This window comes from Nematolebias whitei, chromosome 21 (assembly GCF_014905685.2).
Source record: "Nematolebias whitei isolate Nwh7 chromosome 21, NemWhi1, whole genome shotgun sequence".
Lineage (NCBI taxonomy): Eukaryota > Metazoa > Chordata > Actinopteri > Cyprinodontiformes > Rivulidae > Nematolebias > Nematolebias whitei.
Genome location: NC_056518.1, coordinates 22,181,879 through 22,194,682, shown reverse-complemented (window position 1 = coordinate 22,194,682; position 12,804 = coordinate 22,181,879). Strand labels below are relative to the sequence as shown.

The 12,804-nt window shown below is 39.1% G+C and overlaps 1 protein-coding gene across 1 annotated transcript in view; it reads right to left on the bottom strand.

Moving 5' to 3' along the window:
* The window catches only part of eipr1 (EARP complex and GARP complex interacting protein 1), a 56,955-nt gene that overhangs the window by 42,441 nt on the left and 1,710 nt on the right, over positions 1-12,804 (bottom strand). The window contains exons 3-4 of the mRNA XM_037695180.1: positions 5,787-5,919; positions 3,933-4,089 (exon numbers count right to left, since the gene is read on the bottom strand). Coding sequence (XP_037551108.1) covers positions 3,933-4,089; positions 5,787-5,919 — 290 coding nt within the window. The remainder of the gene's footprint in view (positions 1-3,932; positions 4,090-5,786; positions 5,920-12,804) is intronic.

Here is a 12,804-nt window from a genome sequence, read left to right as displayed (position 1 = left end):
TATCACCAACTTCAACTGCACCAAGCCTATTTTCTGATCTCTAAGGAGGGAAAAAAAAAGATAAACTTTTGATAAGTGCTTCCACCAAGGTGATACACACTTATGCACAATGGGCTCATAATCTATGACGCAGGGGCTGGGAAATTTAGGAACATTCACACTGAAAACAATGCTTAGTTATCACAATAAACCAGCCTACACTGTCATGCACAGCTCTGCACAACCAGACATGGATAAAAACACTAAGATGCTTTTGCACAAAAAAGATGAACGCGGCTCAGTGTGAAGTATGTACATGCAGGATGTGATGTGAAAGGCTCAAACCTTTCACTTAAACTGATTACACAATATATATATATAGCATGACTGCATCTACACTCAAACACACACTCATACCATAAAACCTTCTATCACCTATAAAAAACAACATCCTTGTTTCCTATTGCATTTTCCTTCCCAGAGCTGCGATTGGTTCAAACCGCTCCATGGGAATTGATTTACTCAACTGGCAAAGCTTTCAATCGAAGGTAAATGCAGGAGGAAGACTAAGAAGGTGAAAAAAGCTGCAATGGTGCACACATACGCACACAAAAACATGATTTTTCTTAAGCTTTGGCCACAGTTTTGGGGTGTATTTTCTTAGCATTCTCATTCAGCGCACGCTTCACAACAGGGCGAAGGCTCAAATGTTTGCCCACCCAAACAATGAGGGGATTTTGAGGAAGGAGAAAGTGTTATTGTTGGTGGGAGTAGACACCAGCCACCAGAAAATACACAGGAGCAAAATAGGCAGACACGCTACAGTGGATGCAAACATGCATGGAGCAGGTGGACAAACATGCACACAAAACATAAAAAATAAAAAAATAAACTAGAATAAAAGAATACCAACTCTTTGTCCTTTTACACACATACAAACATGCACAGATTGGTGCAAGCTGCCGGCATTATCACAATGAGTGACGATAAATGTGTGTATGTGTGTGCTGTTGAGAGATGGAGGCGGCGGGCAGTAGACCACAGCCATCCATCTCAGAAAGCCAATAGTGCACAGCATTGGGGGCAGGCTTCATAGCATTGAATTCACAGTCCAACAACACAAAAACACACAATATATACTGCATGTGCATGTGCATAGAGTATAGTGCCCTTGTGAGGGTTACAGCTCTCAGGGTGCTGAGATGGTGGTGCCCACTACCATCAATCTTTGCCTAGCAGCCTTGCCTAACCTGGCCTTCAACACACACATATATTTAACATACTCATCCTTACTATAACTAGAATCTCCTAAAAATACTCTTCGCCCTAAAAAACGTAAGCACTTGAATGGGGATAAGAACAAAACAAAATGCCACAAAATCCAACATCTTCTCTACCTTCTTTGCATCTTTTCTTCAGCTGATTTGTCCCCACTCCCCCATCTTTATCTCCATCTTGCAGACACTTGCTACAGTACGCTAACTGATTGGCGCTTCTAAAAATGATAGCAATCATGAGGCAGACGACGAACAGCCGAGTAAAGGGGGGAATGACCATCGATTTTCATTCTCATAGGCAGTGAGTTATGGCGAGGAGCTCTGACTGTAAGACAAAAGGATCGAGCCGTGACTAAAATGTGAGATGTGGGCCAGTCAATAGCCTGATCCAGAGAAAAATAATAACGCGCACACAAAGAGGAGAGATGTAGAGGAGACTTGTTTTAGAGTATAATGGAGTGAGTGGGCTGGTTCACTTTCTGTAGAACTAAAACATGTCCATCTGTCACCAAGTGTGACTGCAAAACTAGCACCTTTTTATTGAAGACCATTTCATTAAGACTGCATTTTTTAATTTCAATTTCATTTTTATTGATTAATCTAACGATGGCTTATCAATTTGGACTATGTTCAGTTCAGCTGTTAAACTTTTTGGGTAAGTTAAGTTTTAAATCAAGCATTTGCACCTTAAAAAAATAATTTTTCCTGTTAGACTGACTCAAATTGAACTAAACAACCGTACACCTGGGCAAAGTGAGTTTGAGACTTAGTGGAAAAAGAGCACCAATGAAAAGAAAGGGTCACAGAATACAAAATAACATTGTTGTGAGATGGAATGCAGCACAGTAATAGCTTTGTGACAATTGTCTTGTTTTCAAAACTGTTTAAAATCACAAATATGAAGAAAATAATTTCATTAAGCTATGTTTTTCAAACAAAATGAAAAGCAGAAGTGGTGTATTTGCATTTGTTAGCCTATATTAGGTCTAAAGACTTATTCGCACAGAATTAGTTTTACCTAGGGACCACATGTAATAAATAAATTACTCCCCAACGTCTGATTTTTATGTGGCACATTCGCACGGGATAACCAAAGCCTGAGATTTAGCTGAAATTTATGGACATCTTCCGGATATGATGTTAACGCGCAGCGTATTTTAGAGCTGTCGACCTGGAGCCCGACCCAGATTTGGACCGGGCCAGTTCATAATAATGTGCTTAATGTGCGGGCTGGGCCGGTCTCGGGCTTTGATGTGGTTTTACGAATCATACAGCACAAATAAAACTAAATAAGAATGTACAATATAAAATTGTATTAATCTACTTGTTGAGGAGGAGGCAAGTCTGACCGGCCGGTTGAAAGAGGTAAAACAAGTTGCGCTAAGCTCAGATGGACAACTGTCACCAGCCGTGCGTGTCCGCTGACCCGTCGGTTGAAATGGACTTGCGACCTATCCAGGGTGTCCCCCGCCTCTCGCACAGTGATGCCTGGATATGGGCACCAGCGACCCCCACTACCCAAAAAGGAAGAAGCGGGTAAACATAATGGATGGATGGATGGACGGACGGACGGATCGATCAGCTGACCGACTGCGTGCGTCTCCGCACTTGCTGTCATCTGTGGTGAAGGAAGAAGCAGCATCTACAAAAGCCGAAGCGAGCAGTGCGTTCATTTAAAATAGCCTTGTTCTATATTTTTCCAAATGAATTTTGCTTAGAATAAAAAACAAATAATATAAACCACCCAATTACGTATTGGCTCCCGCCCATTTCTGTCCATATCACAGAGATGCCTATTCGCATTAGATTAGTATTATCACTGGAACTCGGAGTTCAGCAAAATATAGTAGGTAATTTGCGGGGGAATTTTTACTTTACAAATTACTGACATGGCTGATTCACACGGGATTAACACAGACAGTCTCCGTAATTATTACAAATAGTGGTCCCTAGATGATAAATGTAATAAGGATGCTGCTACCTAGTTGTTTGTAGGGAATGAACAGTAGTATGTAGCTGGTGTGCTCCAGAGGAAGGCCATTTTTGTTTTACAACTAATACTATAAAGTTGCCACTGACAAGTTAATACAGTTTCATTTCTGATCTCATCAAATAGCTAAGAAAATATAAAGTCGAACTCTTTCTCCAGGGTGTCAGGCAAAATAAAGAGCAACATCTCTGCTGAGACTTGTAGGGTTCATATTGTTTAAACCCGTTTTAAATTACAACTTTTAATGAAATGGTATCTCTGAAAAATACCATTATATACTCAACTATATATATTTGCAGTGACTTGTGGCAATATTTTTGCTGAAAAGAGAGATCAATAATTATCCTTGGCGAAACTGCAGACATGGAAAATGTAAGAAACTGTGTTTTTGCAACACTCTGCTGAGTGACTCTCTGAGCTGTCAGGGACTAATTTATTCTGACAAAAATGAAATTACAAGTCATATTCTGGTAAAGTCTTTGAAACACTGAATAAAGATAATTAAGATTATGTTCATAATAGTGACAGCATTATCACGGGACTGGTATGTGATCAAGCATCATGCAACTTGTAATAATATTTTTAATACCCAGTCTACAAAGGAGCCAAATATTTTATAGACCATCAGAACAATTTCCTTTAAAGCAGTAGCTCTACGATGGCAACAGTACCCCAGCAACACCTACCAGGCAGCATTTCTATGGGAGCTGTCGTCCAGGTGACAAAGCAGTTCCAGGGTTTGAGGGTTGTGGGCGGAGTCATCAGGTGATTCATGGCTTCCCGACTCCCAGTCAGAGGGCATTCGCCATACTGCGGCACAGGACACCACCCTGCTGTCACTGGCTGAATAAAGACAACAGAATTTTTAAGTCAGTGTGATCAGACTTAGATTTGAAGGAAGTCTCTGGGAAGCAAGTGTAAGCCAGTGCATTGTCCTCTGGAGTGATGGAAGCACACCTCAGTGAGTCGGTCTGTGTCGGACAGCTGCTAATATGTGGTGAAGAGCACGCACTTTCCTCCTAATCGACATCCTAAATGAGTCATTTTGGCACATCCACCCCAGTGCTGGAGTTGCTAATTGGAAGCAGAGGAGTAAATGCAGAACTGGTGCAGTAATTGGAATATAAGTTTGAAGCTGTAATGTTTAACCAATCACAAAGAGAGTTAGGGAGCAAAACAGTCTAATTTCTTTTGGTGTAGATATTGACAGTGCGTAGGCGGCTCTTGGGCAAAGAAACACTGGCGTTAGGCCTATTTGTCAAATTAAAAAGAAACACATGGCAGATCTGCAGACTCTTGAGTGGTTTTAGTAAGTGGCCAAGCAATCATCATGAAGAAAAGCCTTCTCACATGTTGCAGTGCCACGAAAAGGCAGTATGGAAATAGTGCAGTTAGACTCATATGCGATTACTTTTTTTTTTGCATTAAATTTACTCTTGTATGAGTGGGTGGCGTGTGTAGCAGTGCATGGTGAGCTGTCCAGAGCCGCTGTCATCTTGTTAGTTCAAGCGTACAGAACTCAGCTGACACAAAGTGAAAGACGACACTCTGTCCCAGAGGTAACTACCCCATGTTCCATCTTTATTCTTTACCCCATATCCCTTTTGACATGGCTGTCTTCTCCAATGTGCCACAAACTCAGACATGCAACATCTATACATACACAGGTTGTAAATTCAAGCTATTCTGGTGTTTTGTAAAAGTATTTATCTTAAAGAATATGAATTATTGACAAAATTTGTTTTGTTTTTTTTACAGTAAATACTGATGACAACAAAAAAAATCAGTACCACTCTTCTGCACAATCAAATAAAAAAATAATTCCTTGTCAAAGCTAATTATGTTCCCATTTTCAAAAACGCCACACATATTAGGTGTAAAATGCAAAACTAAGATTTGGACATTATTTAAAATGTACTGTATAATTGAAAATGTAAAGAAGCTACTTTAAAACCAATAAATGTTAAGATTTATTTTTATACGTTTTGAATATTATGCAAACAATATACTTAAATAAGTTCAATAACAGAAACAAATATCTTTAAAAAATTATGTTAATGCTAAAAAAAAAAACATACAAGTGAACACAGTTATCATTCAATAGCACTGACATCACATCTTTTTTTTTATTAAAACAACTATTCTGGCTTTGTAATGCCCCTATAGAAGCGATTAAGTCACACCAGTTCTGTATAATTACAATAAAGCAAACCAGAAATGTGTGCAAAGCCATTGTTGAAAATATTCCTGTTGAATAGCACCTTGACAACCCCAGCCATTATCCTTCTTGTGGGTCATCATGTTCACACATTAGTATTGATATTGATCTGAGTTTGAACACGACTTTTAACACAGCTGCAACTATTAAACCTGAAAGGATCGCCTGGTTATTACATACCAGTCATTAAATATCACTACACTCGGAAGATATGGGATAAACACAAAAAATAGAGGATGAAGAAAATGTAAAAGAGTAACAGAAGACAGAAACATAAAAAGACAGAACAGAACCAAAGACAGAAGGAAACAGTAGAACTTACTCTTGTTATAGCAGGTGGAGAGAACAGCTTTATCTGCAGGACTAGCAGCAATGTGCCATATCTCCCCGGCTTGGTGCAGAAGGACATTCTTATTAATGATGTTATTTTCATCATCAAAGTCAATGATGTGGATCTGAAAGAAAAGCAGACACAGAGAGAAGAGATGCGTTGAGGGAGTAGCTAGAAACCATCAAGCACACCTCCATGAATTCACAGTTCAAAGCTCCATTCATTCTTCTGATTACCCCCAAAAGAAGAAAGTCTCATGTTTTTATTATAACAGTAATTTTTTCCCAACTTCACACAAATGAAAATGTTATGCTTGATCAGCCTCTAAATCGGCTGTTAAGACACTTTTACAAGTCAAGTTGAATTCCTGTCATTGATGCACAGTTGTCTTAGATGCCTATGTTGTAGTAGAGCTGCATTCGGGTCGAAAAAATCCGACCCGACCTGGCCCTAGCCTGTAGCCATCATTTCCGAACCTCACCTGATCAGACGAATTAACAGTAATTACAAGTTGAACTTGAAAATACCCCAGATATTTTTAATTACGCTTTGACTGCTTATATAGTTATTAACGGTCAGTGTACATGGACGGCTAAGAGGGCAGAAGATCGGAGATGAGGGGGTGTTTGTCCTTTTATGGCGCATGAAAAGCACATATTCTGCATTATTCAGACATGGACCCTGCTCTGACATGTAAAATATTTTGGGATCTCACCTGTTTGGGTCGTCGGCCACACATGTCCGCTGAGTGCAGCGGCTGAATGAACGTCCATTTGGGCGATCACTGCCTGGCAGTATTGTCCCATCTGAAGCTTAACTGAAATTTTTATTTTTTTACCTCTTTCAAGGCCAGTCAGCGCGCGGTCAAATGGCCGCATGCAGCTGGTGAATGTATGGCAAGCCATGGTGCCATACAATTGGATCATCAGCCGCGCACGTTTGCCGACGCAATCAAAAGCCCGACACAGGCCCGGCCCGCATATTAAATGGCCTGGCCCTAATCTGGGTCAGGCCGGACAGGGCTCCGGGTTAGAAATGACAGCTCTATGTTGTAGATGTTAACAAACAATAATCATGTAGTGTTACAAGTTTATTGTTGTTTTCATGGCTTTTCCCTCTTCAGGGGTTGTCACAGCGAGTCATCCCCTTCCATTTCACTCTGTCCTCTGCATCGTCTGTCCTCATTCCACCTCCATGTCTTCTCTAACTGCATCCATATATCTCCTCTCTGTCTTTTTTCTGGCAGCTGCATTTCTAACATCATTCTACCAATATACCCACTGTTCCTCCTCTTGACATGTCCAGACCATCTCAATTGGCCTCTTTCTTAATTTCCAAAATATCACCAAAGTATCTGTTTCAGGTTTTCTCATTCACTTAAATTATACTCTTATTTTGTTGTAATATTGAGAAATCTGCTTTGCGGTATATTTTCCATCACTTTTGAGTGTTGTGTAAGTGTGTGCATATTTGCATAAATGTCTTGTGTATTTCTTATTAATGTTATGTCTTATATCATACAGGGTGTGCACTGAATTAACCATTTGATTTGCTGTAAAATTTGGACTATATAGTTTCACTAATTGTACATCAGGTTAAGCTTCATAAAACCAATAACTTTTTCAGCAGTCACATGTAAAACTTACACACTAGACATACTATCAGGCCTCCTTGACCAGGAGTTTCCTTGATCAAAAACTTTAGCTGCACACAGCAGTGAAGTTTTTAAAGCTCACAAGTTCAAACAAACAAACTAAAGTTTTATTTATAGGTTGTTAATGGGAATGCCTCTTTACTGAGCTCTTTTCATTAGATGCAAATCTATTCTGTTCGGGCCCTCGACTGAATGCAGTTCAGGGCCCAAAATGCAGTAAAACAGTGAGAGTCTCAAGGTTTGATCTGAGGATTAATGGCAGCTTCTCCCATAAGAAAGACACTTACAGCACCTTGGGGGACCATTAATAGGGTTACACTGGACAATAACTCCTTCCAGGCACTTCCAATCTCCTTGCCTGTGCTACTTTTACAGGCTAAACAAGAGGAGGTGGACGAGGAGTAAAAGGGGAGGTGATGAGCGTTGGAGTGGCGGCATCCTTCGGCTTGCTCAAAGTCAGCGAGGCAGCTATTAACCTTGGATTGGACTGCATCAAGCAGGGAATTATTACGCCAAGTTATAATTTTATGGTGGTGGGTGTGAGAGTCAAATAAATTCAGGCCTGTGGGACAGGGTCTGGTTGGAGGGCCTGGTAATATGGTACCCCCAAATGAACCCAGGTGTAAGAGAGAAGTTCCAGCCTCCATCCTCAGGTGATTTATCCCTAGTTTTTCTAAGCCTATGGAGTGACTCATAGCCTTCAGCCACTTGGGCACTGAGCCCAGCACTTTTTAATTATGTGCCAGTGGTGGGAGGAATTAAGTCAGGGAGAAAGAGAGGAGGGAGAGTGGTAAGAAGAGGGGGTGAGGAAGGGATGAAGCCAAGCTGGCTTGTGGCCCCCACTTCATGGGCTTCACCGCTAAAGCTCTTTAGCTGTACAGATGACAGTAAGCAGGACGGAGGAGTAGCGAGCGGGTGAGAGGTGCCAAGCTTGGGCGCTTTATCTCGTTAGCAGCCTTAAATGCCATGCCGAGGCACCCTCCGATCTGTCATTTTCGACTATTGGTCTCAGAGGGATTTGAGAGGTGCTCAGCGATTTAAGAGAGACATTTCCACCCTGCATTATGCTTAATGGGAGGTGGAGAGGCCAGCAGGTTTATAGATACAGCAGAAGCTTTCAGGGCTGAAATGCCAATTGAAAAAAATAAAAACGTTTATCATACGAGTTCAAATTCACCTAAATGAGCTAACCAGTGTTAGCCAAAAAACTTATGCAGAGTGGAAAAGAAATGAGCTTCATGAATAAAACAAACTGCACAGACGGGGCCCACGATTCAGCTGTAGGGTCATCTCAAAGAAGGATGACCTCGAGGATGTGAATAATGATTGCTTTTAGGGTTTGAATCTCAGAGTGTTTTTTGGCATTCAACAGATTTAAAAAATATTAACAACCTGAGCTTTTGCAAAACAACACAACATAGAAAAAAGCACTTCAAAAGTCTGAGTAACAGCGGATTGGAGAACAACTGCATGACTAGGTTCCTTTCATAAAATCTTTCGTCTTACTTTGTGATGAGTCTCAAATGTTATTGTTGACATACATTAGAATGTACATTACTGGCCCTAAATTATGGAAATTCTGAATAGCCTTAAATGAAAACAGACTTATTTAAGATAATGACAAAGCACCATGACAGGTTCCTTCCTTAACTGATACCTTGAACTTATGAGTACTTTGAAATTGTAATGCAAAATGAGACAGGTTGTTTGAATTTGGTTAAACTTAGATTCAAACAAAGCTTGAAAGTTATCCAAATGAACAGAAAGCTGAGTCAGAGGCTGCTCATTAAGCCAACCCAGACTTTGTAGTTTGCAGAGGTCTTAACCTTTAGAATTTTATATTGTGAAAGTCATGACTGATCTGTTTAAATTAGTTGTCTTTTGAAGTGTCTCACACATAGGGATGCAGCAATTTAAAATAGGGGTGCATCGATTGCCGTTTTCTGGCCGATCACTGATTTCTAAAAAGTCTGACCTGCCGATTCCAATTTTGGCCAATACCGATTTTGTTTTATAAGCGATTCTGTCAGGTGTTATAAGGTCACAATGCACCTTCAATTTTCCATTATTATTTTGTTGAAAAACATACCCTTGAACAATATCCTAGAAACAATAACATTTGTTTTAACTGGCCATGAGATAATCTCTGAAATATAAATGAAGTTTAGACAACTGTTGTTAAAACTAAAAAAATCGGTAAAATCGGTTTCTCATTCAAGTATCGGCCGATTTCCCAAAATTAAGGAAATCGGGGCTGATAAATCGGCCGGTCGATTTATCAGTGCACCCCTAATTTAAACCACAAAAAAAAAAAGATCTTAGCTTAGTAAAAATTCCATATCTAAATCATTTTATTCAATACACTAGGCCTGTCACGATAACAAAATTTTCTGGGCGATTAACTGTCTCAGAAATGATTGCGATAAACGATAATATTGTTTGAAATTTGACAATAATTAGTAATTATTGCCATATTTAAAAATAAATATTGGTTAATTTGTTTTGAGTGTAGTAGCTTTTTTTGATCCCTTGATGGCAGTATAAGACTGTTTGAACCGAAGGAATGATAATGAGGGAACGAGCAGCGTGTCTCTTTAAGAAAAACGGGAGGGAGGCTCCTTGACGTGACATGGGCTGTCTCTTTTTCCTTTTTTTGGTTCTCAAAATGGTGGACGCTCGGTGTGGTTTGAGCTCTTTAGTATAGCATTTTTCACACAAAGCTTTTAATTAAAAAAAATCTGTAAACAAGTTCTCAGCTTCTTTTTGCAGAGAAAAGCAACTTTTTACAAGAAGGTTTCAACTGTGAATTTTGGAGCTTCGACAAGACGGAGGCTTTTTCCTGAGGTCGGCCTGTTAGCTTAGCTTCTCAGCTTAGCTGCTTTTAACGATCCAAAAACGTGGTTTTATATGGTTGAAGCAGATTTTAAAGAGAAATGAGAAAGGGAGGGGTCAGTGAAGAGCACCGGAGTTGAGCTTTTTGTCATCCAGTGTCTTCAGTAGAAAGAGAGAAACAGGAAGAAATGATAAAGCTGATAAATCAAAATGAGGTCGATAATTTTCATTTATCTTGCGATTGATTTATTATTTATCGCGACAGGCCTACACTACACCTGCTCTTTGCTTTTACTTTCATGTTACTCATCCTTAATTTGAGCTAAAAATCACATTGCAAGCAGTGTGTATTTATTTATCACATATACAATTTATATATATATATATATATATATATATATATATATATATATATATATGGATATTGACTCATAATGTAGGCTGTATCGTGATGCCATTGGTTAGCAAAATTGCCTTTCAGGAAGAGACTTGCTGGTTCGTGACCTGGCTGGGACCTCTCTGCATGGAGTTTTCATGTTCTCCCCATGCACGGGTTTTCTCCAGGCACTCCAGTTTTCACCCACTAAAAAGCATGCATGTCAGGTTAATTCTAAACTGACCTTAGGTGTAAATGTGTGAGAATAGTTGTCTCTACGTGACAACGCAATGAACTGGTAACATGTCCAGGGTGTACCAGTTTCTTGCCGATAACCGCTGGAAACGGGCAGTAGCTTTCATGACCCAAAACGGGAGCAAGCAGGTTAAAAAAAAATTTGATGAATGGAGTAGGGCTTTAGGAGGAGCCTATTAAGCTACTGACAATGTGTAATAGGAAATCACACACAGAGACAGGGATGCATTGTCACTATTTCCAACAAGCTCTGTATTAGCCTCGCTACACAAGACTTGGATTGAACTCCGTCTCCATTCAGCGCCAGACTGTTTTCACACTGAAGTCGGCCAGAAAATAGGCTCCCCATTTTTTAAAGCACAGATAACACTCCCTTTTCTCTGAGAGCTAATTATTTCTCCTCCCGTTTAGAGCCAACTGTTTCTGTCATCTGTCTCTGTAATGACCTCGGCAAGATGCGCATATATGCATGCACACACCCTCATTTGGTCTCCTTTACACAGAGTTACACAAACGATCTCACAACAGCACACCTTTAACAACAATCAGAACAAACAGAACCAAAGATGAACGAACACAATGGATGTTAGCGCCAGTTGAAATACAGGTGCACGAGATGTTGAAATGAATCCTTAATATTAAGAGCATCACTCGTAGTTATCACATAAACAAGTTAAGTTATTGATTAACTATTTAAAGGAGCATCATTTTATTGACCGATCAGTTTATTTACCAACAAGCTAAGCAGTAAGTGTAGGTTTAATGAATTATTGGCTGTGCTTTGTTCGGTTTTACGCTTAAATAAAGGACTAAATCGGTCAGATGCTAATCATCACAAATCAACTCAACTGAACGTTAGATTGTTTTATGTTCACGTGTAATGCTTGCTGTTTTTAGGTTTTCAAAAGGGAAGATTTGCATTTTGTTTTTTATATAGCTAAAAAAAGATTATCTTACAGTTTCATAAAAAACAAACAGAAAAATAGTTAATATATATATATATTTATTTTAGTATGAGAAAAACATTTAATTGTGTTTTCCATCATAATAAAAAAAGTGTTATTTTTCAATTTTTCTGTTTTTCGTTTGGTCTGTCGACAACATCATCAGTACAAATTAAATTGAATTGATGTAGAAAAATAGCTAAAAGAAAAAATAATTACGAAAAATGACAAATATTGTGCTTGCTACAACCAAATGTAAAAATAGGAACAGATAGAAAAATGGGAATATGCGTAACATTTTAAAGAAGCATTTTATTAAAGATAGCACACAGAAGGATGTAAATTGAGGTTAGAGCATGTCTCTGAGGGTGGGAGAATTATTTCTCTTTCATCTAAGTAAAATGTATTCACAGTGAGTTTGCAGTTCCAGAATAAATAAATTATCCACAGAGGTAAATATTCTTCTCTTTATGATCTGCTGTTGAATCACCTGACATTCTGCTAGCCACCTTTAATACACCCTCTGAGAACGCCAAAGATTTCAAAACACAAATTAATCAGTAAAGAGAACTTGTTTCAAGTTATGCTCTTCAAATAGCCAGTTTAACTCAACTACACTTTGCTGAACCCTTTGGCCCATTCTTAGCGGTAAATTAAGGAAGCTGTGTGTTCTCTACTAAGAAGCCCTTTTATGCTTTCCTAACTTTATGTGATTGAAGCACGATATAGGACCTTGCAATGAAGCGATCATGTGGTCTGACAGCATGTGGATAAGTAATCAATCAATCAACCTTTATTTATACAGGTAAATCCCATTGAGCCTCGAGGACTCATTTACAAGAGAGACCTGATTTCAACAAAGAAAGAAAGTAGGTGTGCATTTACACAACCAGATTAATTCTAAACAAATGTTTGGTAGGATATTATTTTTATTTTTTTTATTACTTT